The sequence below is a fragment of the Podarcis gaigeae genome (genome assembly GCF_964106915.1).
Source record: "Podarcis gaigeae genome assembly, chromosome: 3".
Lineage (NCBI taxonomy): Eukaryota > Metazoa > Chordata > Lepidosauria > Squamata > Lacertidae > Podarcis > Podarcis gaigeae.
In genome coordinates, this window is record NC_139680.1 from 64,910,352 (window position 1) to 64,930,326 (window position 19,975).

General features: G+C 41.1%; 2 protein-coding genes across 7 annotated transcripts in view; both read left to right on the forward strand.

The window, feature by feature from the left end:
• Positions 1 to 19,975, forward strand: part of SASH1 (SAM and SH3 domain containing 1) — a 552,112-nt gene that overhangs the window by 397,359 nt on the left and 134,778 nt on the right. Inside the window, exon 1 of one of the 5 annotated variants that reach the window (XM_083731829.1) lies at positions 7,438 to 7,946. The exons of the other annotated variants lie outside the window; for them this stretch is intronic. Coding sequence (XP_083587955.1) covers positions 7,944 to 7,946 — 3 coding nt within the window. The 5' untranslated portion in view covers positions 7,438 to 7,943. Of the gene's footprint in view, positions 1 to 7,437; positions 7,947 to 19,975 lie in introns of those variants that run through there. 5 annotated transcript variants of the gene reach the window in all.
• Positions 1 to 19,975, forward strand: part of GINM1 (glycosylated integral membrane protein 1) — a 785,919-nt gene that overhangs the window by 309,336 nt on the left and 456,608 nt on the right. The gene's annotated exons all lie outside the window — the stretch shown is intronic.

The following is a 19,975-nucleotide window of genomic DNA, read 5'->3' on the forward strand; positions in this document are numbered from 1 at the left end:
CAGTGATTGATTTATGCTAATAGCATTAAAAAGCAGGATTTTTTAAAAAGTGTACATTCCTATAGGAGTGTCTTTAGATTTTTAACTTTGAATCACCACCATCTTTTGTGCATAACTATTTGCAGCATGTTTTTGTTTCTATTGATCTTATTGTATGGTCTGCAATTTATCCTCTATATACCGTACTTAGAGCAACAGAAACAAGATCTCAGTTTCAAAGCTATCCAAGAAAATGGAGAGCTGAGAAAATGGATATAACTAATAGATTTTTCACTTTGTTGAAAACCATCATGTTTCACAGATATGAACCACATGCAATACCTTATTTCTTTTACTCATTAGAGCATCCACTGACCTGTACTGATATTTATTCATTTAAACTTTGTAGACAGTCCATTTTTTCCTTCTTTACTTTGATAGAAGCAGAAACTAAAGAGTGAAGGGCATCCTCCAGAGGCACTTAAATCGTAAAGAGAAAGAGGAGCATTCTTGCTCATGTTTTACATTTATGCTCTAAGTTTGGTGGTGCGCTGTGTGAACACTTTAGATATACTCACAAATCCTGTACCATTAAACCTACATTTCACTCGGGTTTGAAGGACAAAGCTCCCAACATATCTTAGTAGCTTTGGATTGCACATAGCCATTTCACTTCCATGGATGTATGTACTGCAGAGGCACAGTGAGTTCGCTCTGGTGTAAATACATAGGGATCCTATGAGGATACTCGCTTTATGTGGGTTGTGCTTAAGTGAATCAGATGAGACTGAAGGGGCCTCTAGGTAGGAGAAGGCAATAAAGAAGCAATGACTTACCTTAACATAGACTCTTATGTTTATGCACATCCTGGATTCTGCAAGTTATTAATCTAAGAAAAATGTACCATTTAAGTTGGCTCTATCCTGTTGATATGCAGCTATGTATCAGGTAAGCCATTTTTAAATTGAGACCCTCCAAAGGTCCATATTTTCCAGGAACAGTTGCTGATTTACAGAAGCCATCCTGGTTTCTGATTTGATGCCAGAATGTCCTGCTTTTCCTTAGGACGTCCTATTTTCATTGGAGAAATGTTGGGGGGTATGTAAATTGGCTGTGTTTTCTAACCACAGCCAATGTAGACTTGAGACACTCACATCCCAATACAAAAATGCCCACAGTTAACACTTTAAAAAACAGGGATTTTGATTGGTTGCCTTGACAATGCTTTGATTTCTCTCTCCTTTTTAATAAAATGGCTCAGCAGCAAACCTTTGAGGGAGAGCAAAGGATAACCATAGGAAACTAGCATAACTCTTCATTTCCCTATGGAGTCTAGTCATAAAATTGTCTGAAAAGGGAAGAACAGTGAAAACAAATGTAGATTAATAGTTTTCTGTATGCAAGATTTTATGAGCGCTCCATTTGCCAGGGCTCCCCAGCTCAGCTGGCTGTGTATACTGGGAGAGGAGTAAGTAGACCAGCTTGCTTCATGCTCTGTTGATGAATACCAATGAGTCTGCTCATGACAGAAACAGGCATTACAATCTATGTTTGTATTATGACAAAGTTAAGGTTTGTGATTTTTGCGTGTGTGCATCTACATATTCAAAACCAGTTCAAATTCAGTGCTGTTGGACAATCATTTCTGTAAAATAGGGACTGAGCAATTGCAAACAACTTTGTTTAGTATTAATAATAATGTTTTTTCATGTTGGACAGAAGCAACAGAAAATATAAATAACTGAAATAACAACAGAAACAATAATAAATGAAATGTTTGTTTATAACTGAGATAACTATGAGGCAAGGCTGTAGCTCCATAGTAGAGCAACTGCTTTGTGTGCAGAAACTCCCAGGTTCAAAAGCCAGCATCTCCAGGTGGTGTTTGGGAATCTGAAACCCTGGACAACTGCTGCCAGTTAGTGTAGACAATACTGAGCCAGATAGACCAAGGGTCTGACTTGGTATAAGGCTGCGTTCTATGTTCCTAATGGAAAGTTACGCTGGAACTTTCAAAGCTGTCTTATTCTGATTCAAACTATTGAGCTATCAATCCCAGTATTATCTACTATGACCAGTGGTGGACCTTGGGGGCTCAAATTTTGGCGGTGCCCTGTACAATGCCAAAAATTGCCCCTCGTCTCTTGCCTTCCATTTTGCATCATAGTTGTGGCACTCCTGAGGCTCCACTCCCAGTGTGGCCACACTGCTCATGCTCCCCTAAATTTGCCTCTACTAAGACTGACAGTGGATTTCCAAGCAGTCAGATCCCTACTACCACATTTGTCAAGCAACGAAGCTGAGACCTACCTCACGAGTTGTGGTTCCTCCTCAACAGGAAACTGCAGTGGGAAACAAACTTTAATTAACACTGCTACTATAAAAACATCCTACAGGAGCATGCTTCAGAATGGTCCCAATCTGTTCAGGGGTTTCTCCCAGCCTCTGGAGCAGATCTGGAGGAGGCAGGGGACATGCAGGGAGAGAAGAGGGAGAGGGTACCTGTTGCACAGGTTAAAACCAACATCATTGGTTACAACCTTAGTCATATGAGTCACCCTGTCTCTTTCTCTTCATGTGGATCATGCCCTCCACCAAGCACACACTTTCACTCCAATCATTACCGAAATCCACATGAAGCTACTCTGACAGTTGGAATAAAACAGCAGCAAAGGTTGGAAGCCCTCTGATCAATATACAGTATATTTTAAGATAACCATTTTTTATTGTTTAGATACTCTCAGCTCCCCATCTTGCCCTGAACTCCCATCTCAGGCCTCCAAAACCTGCCAAGAACTTAAAGTGAAACAAAAAATAATTTACTTCTGGAAAATTAATCCACACTTGAATTGAGTTCAGTGCAAGCAGCTAAAAAAGAAAAAGAAAAAAACACCCTCATCTAGTATTCAAAAACCTTCATGTATAGAACAAGTAACACCCTTCCCTAATGCAGATGACTCCCCATGAAGCAGAAAAAAAGGTCCAGGATTGAGAAGTGACCAGAATACTCTGTTCCGTCAATGGTCTTTTCATAGAATTCAGCTGCACCCTTATACCCACTTACTTAAGAGAAAGTCCCATTCAACACAATTGGCTTCACACAGAAATAGAAAACAGCAGCATATCTCCAAGGACTTCTGCAATTGGAGGAGGGGAAACAGTGTCATTTCTGTTTCTCCTCCATGCCTGCCCTCCTGTTCCCAACAGCAGCAGTCTGAAAGATGCTGTTGGCTGCAGATCCGAGTGCCTTGAGGATGGGGCTTAGGGATCTCATTGCAATGGTGACACTGTGATTGACGGCCTGGTGCCCACATAACTAGCAGCCAACAGCCTCGCCCAGACAAAGTTACTGGATAGGTGGCCAGCTTCCTGTTGGAACCTGGTATTCTCTTATGTACTAGGAAAAAGCCTCTAAATGCCCCAGTGTAGTTATGAGGCTGGTCTGAGATTACCATACTTGCAGTGGATCAAGGCATGGATCTTTGCCCTGCAGCTGGAACACAACATGCCCATACTGAAGCATGATGCTGCAATCCAGCTAAGGAAATCACCCATGTAGCACTTGTTTGACATGCTGTTTCAAATTCATCAGATATACTGGCCTGAGCTGCATGTTAGTGCTTTGTACCCCTTCCCAAAAAACATATTGGGCTGTGTGAGAGAGAAAGGAATGGTGTTAAGTTTTTGTCACATAGGAAGCAAGTGGTACAATGGGCTCAAGCCACGTGCTCTTTTATGTGTCACAAATGTTATAGGCTGGCTCTAATGGTTTGACAAATACTTTGCAAAAAGAGCTGAAATCTAACTAGTTCATACCTCCTATGGCAGCTTCCAAATATGTCACCTGATTATGTGCTTAAAATTAAATTGGTATTTTCTCCATATAAGCATAAAATATTCTTTTCTGAACGAAAATCTTAAAAGGAAGTTTTGAATGTATATTCAGCTTACTTGGCCCAAGATACAGTGAGCCACTGAGAAGTAGTGTTTACCACTGTGTACCCTGGCATCAGTCTTCTTCCTTTGCAGCTGCTATTTACCAGACAGTATTTGTACTGAATGTTGCTGGCAGGAAACGTGGTCTGCTAATACTGAGAAGGACTGAGAAATTTTCACACTGAGTGCTGCTGCTGACTGCTTAGAAGTATTCAGATCAGGGATAGTTCTACAATAGCATTGTACTACAGCAAGTTCAGAAGAAGGGAATACAGTGGTATCTCAGGTTAAGAACTTAATTCGTTCTGGAGGTCCGTTCTTAATCTGAAACTGTTCTTAACCTGAAGCACCACTTTAGCTAATGAGGTCTCCAGCTGCCACTGCGCCGCCGCCGCACGATTTCTATTCTCTTCCTGAAGCAAAGTTCTTAACCCGAGGTACTATTTCTGGGTTAGCGGAGTCTGTAACCTGAAGCATCTGTAACCTGCAGTGTCTGTAACCGAGGTACCACTGTATACTCAGTGGCCTTTATTGCACTCATCCTTTAAGTGGGGTGGGTAGGACTTGTCCCTTCTGAATACATTTTTGGATGCCTATTTTAGATTTTCTGTATTGCTGATTTTATATCTCATTTCACTTTTTTGTTATTTCTGCTTGCTAGTCGCTTTGGGAACCTGAGTGCAAAACTGTGAATAATAACAACAAATATCATTTTTACTGTAAGATTAAAAATACACAAGGTTATATATTTTACTGGGTCACCTTCTTCTAGTGTAAAAATACAGTATGTGTGTTTCCAAATTATATGGAATATTTCTTCAGGACTGCAGCCTGGGCTCTCACTCCCAATTCAGACACAGAGGGTCTGAGCAGATCCATCAGACCAGTGGCACTGGAGGGAATGGTGCTGGAAACTGATGCAGGGCCCCCTGCATTATGACTCATCACTGGACCCCAGAATCAGGGACCTCTGAATCAAGATCTCTTGAGCTCCACCATACCTTTAGAGTCTGCATCCTCTGAGGAACTGGTCCCTCCATGCCAGGGACCTACATACCCCATGTCAGCCTGTCAGTGCAGGCAAGGAACCCAGAGAGAATACTCAGAGAGGAGGAGGCCTGTCCCTTTAAGGAGGGCTGTTCTGGACATAAAAGGCTTCAGTTAAACCACTGACATAGGAATTTAAAGCTTTTCTTGGTTCTGTAACCACTATCCTACTTTGCTGTCTTGTCCTATGATGTGGAATAGGCTTCTAGTCAAGCGTAGGACAATTTCACAAAAAAGTTTTCACATTTTTACACCTATCCAATATTGGTCTCTTGTTTGCTTTGATCACTGCAATAGTTACCTATATTTATCACAGAAAGAGCCAAAGGCTATTGTTTTTGGCTATGAATGTAGCACAATGTTGACACTTACTGTTGGCCTCCTGGTGTGATGATATATACACAATGTACTAAGTGCTATATTAAAAGCAAGCCAGTTGTCTAAGACTGGAATCCTGACCCTACTACCTGGAGTAAGTCCCAATGAATTCTCTAGGACGTTTGAGTAAAAATGGCTAGGATTGTGCTCTTTGTTAAGTGTGGGGGATATGTTGGAATATTTTTCTTGTGGGCCAAACTGAGGGATCCATTAGCAAAATATTATTTTGTTAAAGCAGTTTCAAGATATCTAAACTGAAAAGCACTTTTAAAAGAAAAAGAGACAGGTTCATATTTATTATTTTAATTATTGATAGGGTTATCTCCCAGTCTCCCAAATGCATTTCTTCACGATTTGCCTCATCTCCTTCACCTTCCGAGTAATAATCAGAGCTCTTAGGTGAACCTGAGATGTGCACAATAGGCAAACCTTGGGATGTAGCTTTAGTCACAGGAAGTTAGTTTGTTCCTGCTAATGATGAATCCCACTGGTAACTGAAGTGATGTATATATTTATTGAGGAGAATTCTTGAAGGGTTGTGTGCCATATAGGCTTGCCACATCATCAGTTTGATGCTTTTTGCCACTAATGTGGGAAGTAGTATGAGGAGGTGGGTATATAAACACACTGTTTTACAGTGTTTTATGTAACATTGATATTGGTGGACACAATTGCCTGTGCCGATTCTATATTTAGTTGGTTTATCAATCCCCATATTTTTTGAAGAGTTACTATACATGGTGAGCCCTGTGTGTCATTCTTAAAGGTAGGATCACAGTACTCAACTATTTCAACAAATGGGAGATTTGCCAAATGCGCTATACTCTAACAAGTATTTGTTGCCACAACACAACACAAAAGGGAGAGCTTCTTCGCAGAGCATCCAATAGTACTCTCAGAGCTACTGCTTTGTTTTTGGAGCTCGAAGAGCAGCATAGTCATGAAACAGCTGAAACAAATGAACAATAAAGTCATTTATTTATTTATTGCATAGAATAGATTCATTCTTCGTTCTGATAGCAGGATTCTAATCTTGGAGCCTAAGTACTTCTTAGCATTGTAGTTTATTTAAAAAGAAATACAGAAAGCAGAATATGGAATACTATAAATCTTTAAGTCTATGGTTGTTCACTATTGTGGAATGCTAATAAAAGTATTTTACACTGCCAATTTGAACTAGCACATAACAATAAAAGGTACTTTGTTTTAAGAACTGTAAGACAAAGAGACAAAAGTGAGGAAGGGGATTCACTTGGGAGTCATGAATGCTAAAAGGGTGTTTTCATTCTCACCTTGAATGTGTCTACATGGAAATAAATCCCACTGAGATTAATGGAACATAGTTTATAGCAAGCAGGCTTTGCATTGCAGGCTTTATAGAGAGATGGTAATCAAATATTACTTATTCAGAATTTGTCATCTTGGAGAAAAAGTATGGCAATATATTTAATTGCACATATCTTTTATAACAATCCTAACATGAGCATGATCACCTTTAGTTCATGTATCAGCCTCCCATATAGCCTTGGGCAGAAATATAAATTTGGAAGTGTTTTTTAGTATTAATTATTAAGTTGGCTTTTAATTAATGCTTGCCTTTTCTTTAACATTCATGGTCATTCAGTTTGTGGAGGGTATATAATTCTTATCATATGACAGGACTATATTCCTGATTAGATACATCTGTAGAGTGACCCTGTTCCTTGTTAAGCCCTGCTGTTGACAATAAATGAGAGGCTCTTCTAAATTGGATTTGGACATGCATATTCAAACACAAAGTGTTTCAGGGAGAATTTTGCCACTCTGAAATATTTTATGCTTCTCTTAGGCTGAAATCCTAAACACATTTACACAGGGAGTAAACCCCATTGAAAAGAGTAGCACTTACTTCCAAGTAAGCATGCATCACATTTTGGTCCTAATTGCCATTATCTATATCACCATCATTGGTAATAATCCTGAATAATAGCTGGAATAAAAGGAATAAGGAAAGAAAAGTAGTAGTATGAAAAGGATTATAGAATTAGGTAGGGTGACAAAAAACAGTCCCAACAATGGTAAATTTAGAGCTAGAATGAGCAAAAATGTCTACATTGCTAACTGTTTAGAGAATCAGCAGGACATGGGGGAGGGGGAGAGATCATTGCCAGGAAGCGAGTTAATCATAGGAAGTCCTGCCATTCTCACCATCTGCATTTGTTTGTTTGTAAGCAAGCGGTATTGAAAATGACACTTAAGATTGCCCTGGGAGGGGAAGGGGGGATGAAGAAAAGGCCAGAGGCTTCGCTGCTGCTGGGAGGCCCTGCCTTCCTTTGAAGTGAGATCCAGCGAGGCCAGAAAGGCCTTAACTCTCCCTGGAATTGTATGAAGTGTCTGAACAGCATTTCTCTCACTTTGCGTGTATTGATTTATTTTTCCCTGATCGGGACGATGTATGTGGGTTCAACGGATGACATTTATCCTTAATGTGGAGTTTATAAAATAAAGTGCCAGTTGTATTGAGGATGGTCGTTTCTAGCTGATGGGCAAATACTTTGTGAAGTACAGAATAGTGTCTGAAAAGCCGCCTTTTGAAGAGAGAGCTGTTTTCGTATTGGCACGCCATGGTAAGTAATGATGGCTTTTATATCATTTTGGGTTTGGGATATTTTAAACCTTCATGTAACGCTGATCTCCTTGCACAGATGTGTTTTCATTTATGTACACAAAGTCAATTGCAGCCACATTTTATACTGATTATGTATTTGGGATATGCAACTTCTTGATTTTTTTAATCTGATCTTTCATGCAAAATTTAGAAAGAAAACCTATACTTAGTTTACTGCTCAGCAACTCCAACTGCACTTCAGTAAATTTTAAATTGTTAGTTACATTCACTAAATGATTCACTTAGTGAACTAGGTTCTCAAGCAAATGTGTTTAGGTTCAGGGTGTAAAATATCTATAATCATGGCATAGCTCTCATATAGTTACTACAAAAAAACCCAAATAAGTTTCAGGTAATGGTACCTAAATAGTGATGAAAGAAACAAAAGTAAAGTGTTGAGAGAGAGAGTGCCAGTTTTTAACTTTGCATTAAACACTTCTCAATTAACAGGGTTGCATTATTAGGTCTTTAATACTTTTAGGTTGACATTAGTTGGACATAAGCTCTTTCTGAAATCAATTTTCTTCAAAGTAAATGTATTTAGGGTTAAGGTCCCAACCAACAAATGCTATTTAAACACTTTAACTACCGTAATACTTTCACACACACACACATATATTTTGTGTACTAACATACACACTAATATACATGCATTACATAAATACCAATATACATTATGGTGGGGTGAGGGAATATTTAATTCAAAAGTTGTTTGTTTAAAAAATGGCCAAAGGAGGAAACTACCCGTATTTAGCTTGTATTCCAAATTAAATGATGCAGCCAAACATTTGTTTGGCAGGCTTTGATGCTACATTTCCCTAATTTGGTCTGAAAGAACTGCAGGCTGTATTAAACACAATTCCCTCCCTCGGAAACTATTTCCCCATTAATTTATTTACCTAGTTGCATAGATTGACCCTGATGCAAAAGCATATGTGACTCAAAACTTAAAATACCAAATTGTTACATTGATCCTAATAAAGATGTTTATTATACCTGTATTACAGGTGACCTCCCCATTTACACAGGTTCCAGATCTGCACCACTGTGCATTGATCCGAACCCAGAAGTGACCCAAAAACGTCATTAAAAGGGGTGGGATGGGGCAGGGGCGGAACAGGATGTTTGCAGGCATTTTCAATGGTGTTTCAAATATACACAGCGTAAATTGGGGGGGGGGGTATGTTGCCTATACAGTGGTACCTCAGGTTACATACGCTTCAGGTTACAGACTCCGCTAACCCAGAAATAGTACCTCAGGTTAAGAACTTTGCTTCAGGATGAGAACAGAAATCGTGTTCCGGCGGCGCGGTAGCCCCATTAGCTAAAGTGGTGCTTCAGGTTAAGAACAGTTTCAGGTTAAGAACGGATCTTCGGAAAGAATTCAGTACTTAACCTGAGGTACCACTTCCTTTTGGTGTGTGTTGTGTTACTTCTGGGTACTAAACAGTGTTGGCTCTAGGTTACTATTGCTATGTAAAATATCACATAAATATATTAGACAGATAAAATCATAAGGCTACAGGGCAGTCATACCTTTAAGAGAACCAACCACAACATCACAAAGTTATGAATAATTTAACAGCTTGCTCATAACTCTTTCTCATACTGGATGCCACAGTAGCACTGTGTGTTTTTTCCTTTTAATCCTGGGGACAGAACTGGAAATAACTGTTTCACTTTTTAAAGAAAAATGTGGAGAGAACAGCTATTGCTTCTTTGACTCTGGAGTCCTTGACGCAGCCTGTAATCTGTTCATCACTCAAGAGACTAATATAATTGTCCACAGAATTCTTCCTGCACTCCATCTTAAGACTGTAACTTTTAAACTGCAGACATTAGAACATTAACAACATTCCCTATTTCTCCTCCTCCTCCCTTTTGTTATGTTTAACTTCCAACCTGAAGCATACTCACAACCCTGTTCTAAAGTTGTTTTTAATAAAGGTATTATTAGCATAAAGCAGTAGTGAAGAACCCTCCTGTCCTATTTAGGCCCATGAGACTGCTTTCAATGAGCCACACCCGCCCACCCAACATGTGACATCAGATTGACATGCCCTTCAACTAGCCCTGCGCCCACATGTCTCCACATACAGCATTAATCTTTGGCAGAAAGGAACCATGATAGAACATGGGGGCAGCTCACTTGAATAGGGCATAAGCGTCTAATCTGAGGGATATGCCTTAGGTGCAGGCAACACAAGTCATTGATTGCACTGTGCTCTAGCTAAACCCCATGCAGAGGCGTGGATCATTTGACACATTTCCATGTGTTCACACTTGGGAATTTCCTTGACAATTTATGTACTTTCTTCTTGTATTTGTTTGTATAGTGAAGGCCAAAAGCCCAGAATACGATTTTGCCAGGTGGGGAAAGAGTGCAGCGGATATGGAATAGAGTGCTTATTTTTGTGACATTTTCCCCTTAAAAAAGCACCTGGGAGCCAGCCAGCCTAAACGGTTGGCAGTGTTAGAATGTCTTTCATAGCCAGCTATGGAGTGACTTCGGGGGCAAAAATAAAGTTTATAAGCCATTATAAAAGATCCACTGTCCCCAGTTTATTCAGAGGAAATCTTTAAACTCTGCAATTTAAAAATAAAGACCTGCCTAAAATTGAACTTGAATAACAGTGAGTCTCGAGATGAATCAAATGCAGCATGATTTGTTCTACATAAGTTCATAAGTTCACTCTAACAGGCTGGAAAAGCCAACCGTGCTGATCAAACATGACTAATAATCACACAAGAGATTGATGGGCTTGTTTTTCTTATGGGGCATGTGAGGTAATTCCCTGACAATTAAGTTTCCATTGTACTGCCAAATAATACTAAAAGCTTTTTGCATCGTTGGCTTTCATGTAAAACTTCACAGCAAAGCAGCCAGCATTGATTCTGCAGTCTAATACTTTCTTAACTTACCTGTAGTTGCTGTCACAACCTCATGGGCATGGAGCAGCATGGATGTCTCAGATGGTTGTAGGGTAGGCATTTTCTCTAGAGGTCAATCCAGGACATTGCTGCTGCCACAGGAACCATTCTTTAAAATCAATAATTCTGAAAACAACAATTTGTTAACTTTGTGGAAATCCTGTTTCCATCAGGGACTTTCTTCAAACAGCTAGTCTTTATACAACAGCCTTTATAATACACATGAATTCACATGTTCCCTGACTGTAATGAACCACTTCAATATTTTAGTAAAACCTCTCTCTCTCTCTCTCTCTCTCTCTCTCTCACACACACACACACACACACACACAACATGTGTACATGCACAAATCAGAAACATTGTCAAAACGAAAGCATTTAAAATTAAAACATTGCCCTATCATGCAGTTTCTATGAGAGAATAGAAAGGCCTGGATATTTACTCCATTTGACTTTCTGCTACATCTGTCTGCTCTTCCAGATCTGCTGCCATCAACATGTGTGTTGCCCAAAGCCAAAGTGTGTCCCTGTGTTTGATCCAAAAATAGCAGTCACTCACTTTGATCTGCAAAGATCTTGTTTTCTTTTATAATGAAAATTTCAACAAAAACAAGGCATAGTTTTTATGGAGACCGGAGAGTATACTCTGAGGAAATCCCACATACATGGCCACACCTATTTTAATTAGTCATCAAAATTATATTTGCATATACACAGAGAGATCTGCATATACTCGAATCCTACATAACAACCTTGATTAATGTGTACATTTTACTCATCCAGATACACAGGGTAACTTTTTATTTATTTTTTGCTTGAATCCAGGGCACAGCTCATGATCCACTCTTTATTTTTATAACAAAGTTAAATTGGTTAGTCTCTGTGATAGTAGCCGGTCCATGTCACCTAGGGAGTTGTATGGGTGAGTGGGGATTTGAACCGGGTCTCCCTAATTCTCCTCAAACACTAGAATTACTACCTCACACTGGCTCATGCCCTATAATTTGCAATATGCATAAATCCTATTCAATGTTTGTGGTGTAGTAAAGTAGCAAATGTTATTCTATGCAAGTATATATAGCTACTATACCTTGGGGCAAAAAAATCCTAACTTTCTGTATTCTGAATGAGTTTGAGCAACATATCACTATTTTTTATTATTGTTCTGTGATGAAGAGCAGCATATAAGTGAAATAAATAGATCACTAAAAACATTATGACCAAGAATAGAAAAATATTTAAATACATTAAAAATAGGAAACCACAGATGGGCCTTTAAGAAAACAAGGAAGTCAAAGGTGTTCTAAAGGAGTAGAAGGAGATTACAGAAAAGCTGGATGAGTTCTTTGTATCTTCTCACTGGAAGATGTAGAACAGATGCTTGTGGCTAAATTCACTTTCTCAGGAAGGGAGTCTAAGGAAATGTGGGACATAGCAGTGATAAGAGATGGAGTTCTAAGCCTAATTAATGCACAACTTGAGAAAAGAGACAATGCACGTATTTTTGTAAACTAAGAAATATTTAATAAATATTTTTTAAAATTAATTAATTTAAAACTAACAAATCACTAGGTCCAGCTGGCATCCGCTCAAGAGTTCTTAAAGAACACAAATTAAAGTTGCTGATCTTCTAACAAAAATATGTAATTTGTCCTAATGATCAGTCATCATACTTGGAAAGTATGATCAATGTAACACCAGTTTTAAAAATAGGATCCAGGAGATATCTGTGGAATTACTGGCTGATGCTTAATATGTGTTCCAGGAAAACTGGGGGAACACATAATTAAAGATAGAATTACCAAACATATAAAATAACAATCTTGCTGATTTATTTGAGAGTGTCAGTAAATATAAGAAAAAGAGATTATCCATTAGACATATTCATTGGTAATAATAATTAGTAACTGTGATTTGGGGGGGGGGGAAGGTGGGAGAACTCATCACAAATTTTGTTTATTTATTTAGTTGTAAGTTTTGTGGCAACATGCCATATTTTATTAAACAATTCTTGTACAGTTGGAATAATATGTAAATGCACTTTAGCTGCTCTTTTGGCTGCAGTTAGCAAGACAAAATTATAGTCTTCTGATAATGCAGAAGAATTTGTCAGTGACCTTGTTATGTGATAACCACTCATTTCTGTATATATGATTTTTAGAAACTTCCATCATATATGTATATAGTCTGGTGCATTCCCTCCTGATTTCCAGCATATATCACTATCACTTGGGTATATCTCTGCCAAATGATGCAGGGTCAATTACCAACCATATAACATTGTATAAAGAAAAATTATGTTCATGCAGGGCAATTAAACTTTGTTAGTGATAAATATTTATTTCTAACTAATATTCAGAGTACCTCTGCTTCCAACAGCAGAAGTAGAATATATTGATGGTACATATTCACGATGGCTATATGTTAGCTCCTGGATCAGAGGTAACACGCTTCTGAATACCAATGAATTGTGGACAAACTGCTGAAAGAAAGCCCATTATGGCTTCTGACTCTATGCAGTGTGCAACCACTGCCTTCTGGTGTCCTCTGAGAGTTTCTCCAGCCTGACTAACCCTGAGAGGAAGGCTAATAAGTACTCCATCAGTAAAGAGCTTTGTGATCAGACAAATGGTAAAGGTAAAGGTAAAGGGACCCCTGACCATTAGGTCTAGTCGCTGATGACTCTGGGGTTGCGGTGCTCATCTCGCTTTACTGGCTGAGGGAGCCGGCGTACAGCTTCCAGGTCATGTGGCCAGCATGACTAAGCCACTTCTGGCGAACCAGAGCAGCGCATGGAAACGCCATTTACCCTCCCGCCGGAGTGGTACCTATTTATCTACTTGCACTTTAACGTGCTTTCGAGCTGCTAGGTGGGCAGGAGCTGGGACCAAGCAATGGGAGCTCACCCCGTCACGGGGATTCAAACCACCAACCTTCTGATCGGCAAGCCCTAGGCTCTGTGGTTTAGACCACAGCGCCACCTCCTTTGAGAGTTTCTCCAGCCTGACTAACCCTGAGAGGAAGGCTAATAAGTACTCCATCAGTAAGGAGCTTTGTGACCTGAAAAAATGGTACACCTGTTTAAATTGTTCCACTTAGCAGAATGACCAAATCAGACATTCAAGCTACAAAGCCATTCATCTCCATTCTGCTTGTAGACAGGATCTTAATTACTGTACTGCTTTTTTCTTTTTTCTTTTTAGTGGTTACCATTTTCAGATGAAGCTATTTTGCATCTTTACATCTCAGAGACAACGGTAGCATTTGGAAAAGGGAAAATTGAATAAGCTTTAATATAATCAGGGACTTTACTGAGGTTTGTGTGGTCTGCCACAAGTCACTGGTTCTCAGGCATCTCTGCATGAGCTGAATAATTTTTCCCTTCAAGGCACATCTTTTGAATCCCAAACCATTTGCTGAGAAGACAAATATTTCAGCCTATATGCACTTCAACAGATAAAGAGTAACCAAACGTTCACCAGGTAAATTGAAATAGAGAGAGGAGCTCATTTGACATGACCCATGTCCCCCCAGAAAACCAACCAAAAATGTTGATGAATTAAGCTTTTTCCTCCAAAATCAGTTAAAGTTCATTATTTTTTAAAAACCCTCAGGGCCATATTGCAGTAGCGCTACATTAGTAATCACTGGGTGCTATTTAAAGTCTGTTTCACTCACAGGATTAAACTGTATGGTAGAAATATTCCAAAACTTTCCCAGGACGACTGCTGTGGTAAAAGCTAGCACAAGAGTTGCATTGTATTATAGAAATACCAAGACCTGTAGCAGAGTGTTTGCTCTTTCTCCACCCTAAGCAGGTGCTCTGCGGATTTGGACATTTGTTGAGCAGATGGGGTGTCATCTTAATGGTGCATCCATTTGATGGGGTCTTAACATGAGATTCTCAGTGTCTGAAATTATATGGGCATTGAACTTAAAGTGAGTCCTTTTTCCTTGAGATAAATATCCTGTTAACTAGCTTGCCAGAGACAGAGAACTTCTATAAGAAGAACATACTTTGTTTTCATGGTTTTTTTATTATTATTCTAGACATCACACATAAAACATCTTTCACTTAAATATATTTGTTTCTACAAGGAAGTTTTGTTTTATTTTTTTAAAAAGCACGATGATTCTAGGAACTTCTTATACCTTAAATTGGTAAGGCCCCGCAGCCTGGCAGGAGGTAATCTAAATACACACATGAGTACTGGTAACTTGCAAAATAATGTTCTTTATGATGTATAACTCTTATTCTGGATTTGAATCCAGGTCAAAGATGAAGACTCCAGGCTGCATGTTCACATCTGTAGTTTCTTGACCACATATAAATTATGTGTAGAAACAGTTGTGTAGGTTACAAAAAATGTTCGTAAATTTAAGTACTCATTACATGCAGAGTTACATAACTTTCTATATTTCCCACTCTGTGCTCCAGATCTCAGCATTGGGTCACATGACATGTTTATGATTTGGGGTTGAATGTCCGAGCCATGTGCTGGCGTGCTGGGTCATGAACATGTGGATGTTGTATATGTTGTGCATGACAAAGGTGGAAGAAGGTAGGGTGGCCATACTTATATAAGCACCCACAGTCCACCCATCCTCCTTTGATCATTGGCACCCATGTACCCACCCCTTGGGACCAAGCAGGAATCTGTGTGTGGGTTTTTTAGCCATTCCACAGTGTGTCTTGCTGGACTGGTTACAGTGTGAATACTGTGTTTAAACAGGTTGATTTGCCAGGAAAATTCAGGAAAGAAACAAAGCCTGGTAAGGTCAACTAGGTGAACCTCTTAGGCACCTTTGAGAGTGATAGGAAGCTCCCAAGTCCTGCAGCTCAGAGCTAGGGGACCCAGGACAGGATATGGACTGCATTTGGAACCATCTTCTCTCATCTGCCTGGAGCTATGGGCCCCCAGGGTGATTATGAAAGTAGGTCTCCCTATTCAGCTTAATGGTGCAGTTTGGGGAAGGGCACAGGCTGACTTACATGATCACAGTGGGACATAGTCATATAGCATGTGATCATGATTTTTAACGCCTTTGTTTTTTACTTTGTGGCTTGATATTCCTTTTACGGATGCAGAGCTTATGCATCTACACTTTTTGAAAATAAGTATTCACAGCTGGTTGCACAGAACTGAATGTCCTCCATTAGTGAGGCACTTGTAGAAACATCTTGCAAATACCGGTACATGTAAGTACTGTATATACATAATACAAAAGTGGGGAAAGTCAGCATACTTGGTAGTGAGTTCTTTGCCATGTCTTTCAAAGCATGACTTCTGCATGACTCAAAAGCACATGAAAGCTACCTAAACAACTGAAATCACACAATCAGCAGACGTGTTAGAGCCTTGTAACCCTGAGAGATTTTAATTCAAAACTAGCAAAGCTGGGATCAAGTCAAGACACACAAAGGAATGGCAATATCCCAAGCATGAATACATTTTAATTGCAGAGTATATGTGAGCTAGTAACAAATCCTTGGCCCCTAGCAGCTGTAACTGAATGGATCCTGCCCTGCTGAAACATACTGTGTATGAGAATTTGTCTTCCTCTAGCTTCAGGCTGCCCCTCTGGCAACTGTCATCCACAATCATATCAATTACATAAAACCAGATTTGTCCAACCATCTTGTCTATACACTGACAGTCTAATAATGTGACCTGCTGTATTTCTCTAGCTCTATTTCTAAGGGAGCTTGAATCATCACAGCTTTGCACATACGTTCATGTACACCCACAGACTTCTTCCGTGATGTCATGCTCTACTGAAAAATGCAGTCAAAACTCGCTTCATGGCTTGCCATGTTCTGCAGTATTCATTACAGACACATTATAATGTGTAATGACTTGCACAGGTACAGCCTAAGGGAAAAACTAGTTAACTCAAATAGTGGAATACTAGCACACAACACAAGATGCTGTGTTGCTGAGTTTAATTAGTACAGTGGTGCCCCGCAAGACGAACACCTCGCAAGACAGAAAACCCGCTAGACGAAAGGGTTTTCCGTTTCGGAGGCGCTTCGCAAAACGAATTTCCCTATGGGCTTCCTTCGCAAGACGAAAGCCCACAGGGAAATCTCCGGGACAGCGGGGAAGCGCAGCGCATCTTCCCCACTGTCCTCAGACCTCCTCTGAAGGCTGGTGGTGGGGCGGAGAGACCTCCTCCTGCCGCCAGCCTTCGGATGGCTGCTCCGAAGGCTGGCGGCGGGAGGAGGTCTCTCCGCCCCACCGCCAGCCTTCGGAAGGCTGCTCCGAAGGCTGGCGGTGGGGCGGAGAGACCTCCCGCCGCCAGCCTTCGGAAGGCTGCTCTGAAGGCTGGCGGTGGGGCGGAGAGACCTTCTCCCCGCGCCAGCCTTGGGATGGCTGCTCCGAAGGCTGGCGGTGGGGCAGAGAGACCTTCTCCCTGCGCCAGCCTTCGGATGGCTGTCCTGAAGACTTGCGGTGGGAAAAACCCTCCTCCCACCGCAAGCCCCGGGAACAGAGGAGAAGCGCTGCGCGCCTTCCCCTCTGTTCCCGTACCTGTCCTGAAGGCTTGCGGTGGGGAGAAAAGCCCTTCTCCGCACCGCCAGCCTGGCAAGCGGTCTCCATAGGAACGCATTAATTGATTTTCAATGCATTCCTATGGGAAACCATGCTTCGCAAGACGAAAAACTCGCAAGAAGAAAAAACTTGCGGAACGAATTAATTTCGTCTTGCGAGGCACCACTGTATATGTAAAATTAATAGAATTGTAGTTTGAAGGGATCCCGAGGGTCATCTAATCCAACCTCCTGCAATGTGGGGGTCTCAACTACATCATACATGACAGGTGGTCATCCAATCCCTGCTTTAAACCTCAAAGGTAGGAGAGTCTACCACCTCCTGATGGAGCCCATTCCACTGTTGAACACCTCTTCCTGATATTTAGTTGGAATCTCCTTTCTTGTAACTTGAATCCATTGGTTCGGGTCTTAGCTTCCGGAGCAGGAGACAGCAAGCTTGCTCCATCTTCCATGTGACAGCCCTTTAGATAGTGGAAGATGGCTATCATATCTCCTCTCAGTCTCCTCTTTTCCAGGCTAAACATATCCAACTCCCTCAAACATTCACCCTCTTCTGCACGTGTTCCAACTTGTCAATATCCTTCTTAAATTGAGGTACCCAGAACTGGATACAGTACTCCAGATGTGGTCTGACAAAGACAGAGTAGAGTGGTACCATTACTTCCCTTGACCAGGACACTATACTTCTGTTGATGCAGCCTAGAATAGCATTCACTTTGTTTTGCTGCTGCATCACATTTTTTACTCATGTTAAACTTAGATAGATAGATAGATAGATAGATTCTTTATTGTCATTACACAAGTGCAACATTGCACAAGTGCAACGAAATTGGATGCCATCCCTTAAAAACAACAAAAGCAACACAACAACAACAACCAAACAAACCACATTCCAGCCACACCCACACCCACACCCATCAAACTCCCAGGTCACACTATCGAGTTACTGCATTTAAGAAGGCCACAGCTCTTGGATAGAAACTATTTTTCAGTCTATTTGTCCTTGACTTGATGTTTCTGTATCTCCTGCCAGAAGGCAGTAGTACAAACAGACTGTGTCCCGGGTGAAATGCATCCTGCAGGATATTGTTTGCTTTCCTAAGACAACGGGAACCGTACAGTTCTTCCAAAGATGGGAGGGGATGACCAATAATCCTTTGGGCTGTGGTTATGACCTTCTGGAGCACCTTCCTCTTCCTAGCTGTACAGCTGGAGAACCAGGCACAAATACAGTATGTGAGAATGCTCTCTATGGAGCCTCGGTAGAAGGACACCAGCAGTCTCTCACTCAGATTGTTCTTCTTTAAAAGTCTGAGGAAATAAATTCTCTGCTGGGCCTTCTTCACCAGAGCAGTGGTATTTGCGCTCCAAGTCATGCCCTGATCGATAGTCACTCCCAAAAACCTGAATTCCGCCACCCTCTCCACCCGTTCCCCGTTGATATACAAGGGCTGAATGTCCGCCTTTTTTTCCCTGTAATCCACCACCAGTTCCTTGGTCTTAGTCGTATTAAGAGCCAGATTGTTCTCTCCACACCAAGCACAAAGCCGCTCCACCTCGTCCCGATAGGCGGACTCATCCCCTCCTGAAATGAGCCCCACCACCGTAGTGTCATCAGCAAACTTGATGATTTTGTTGCTGGAATAAATGGCTGTACAATCATACGTATAGAGAGTATAGAGCAGGGGACTCAACACACAACCCTGTGGTGAGCCGGTGTTAAGGCTAAGGGCTGTGGACATATGTGACCCTACTCTAACCCTCTGAGAACGTTCTGACAAAAAGTCCAAAACCCAGAGACAGGTGGAGTTGGAGAGTCCAATCGCCTCTAGCTTGGACACCAGTCTATGGGGGAGGATAGTGTTAAAAGCAGAGCTAAAATCCACAAACAGCAGCCTCACATAACTCCCCGGCTGCTCCAGATGGAACAGAGCAGCATGGAGAGTGGTAGTGATAGCGTCTTCCGTGGATCTATTTGCCCTGTATGCAAACTGGTAGTTGTCAAAAGTTGATGGAAGACAGGAAATAATGTGACGGCGCACCAGTTTCTCAAAACACTTCATGATGATTGGAGTCAGTGCAACTGGTCTGTAGTCGTTCAGACTACTGATTGTGGATTTTTTAGGCAGAGGAACAATAGTTGACGACTTCAGGCAGGGTGGGACAATAGACTGGTGTAAGGACTTGTTGAAGATCTTAGTAAAGACCCTCGCCAGCTGATCCGCACAGCCCTTCAACACCTTTCCCGTGATGCCATCAGGTCCAGCAGCCTTCCTCGGATTCACCATCCTCAGTACCTGTCTCACCTCATGCTCCTCTACAGTGAATGAGGGGCCCCTATGGGCTGGTGGCTGTAATACCGGCGTCTCAGGTGGCTCCTTCTCGAAGCGAGCAAAGAAGAAGTTAAGCTCCTCCGCCAGCAAAGGGTCACCGTCGACAGCACCAACTTGTGGTCTACTAAGACCCCTATATCCTTTTCACATGTACTATTGGCAAGCCAGGTG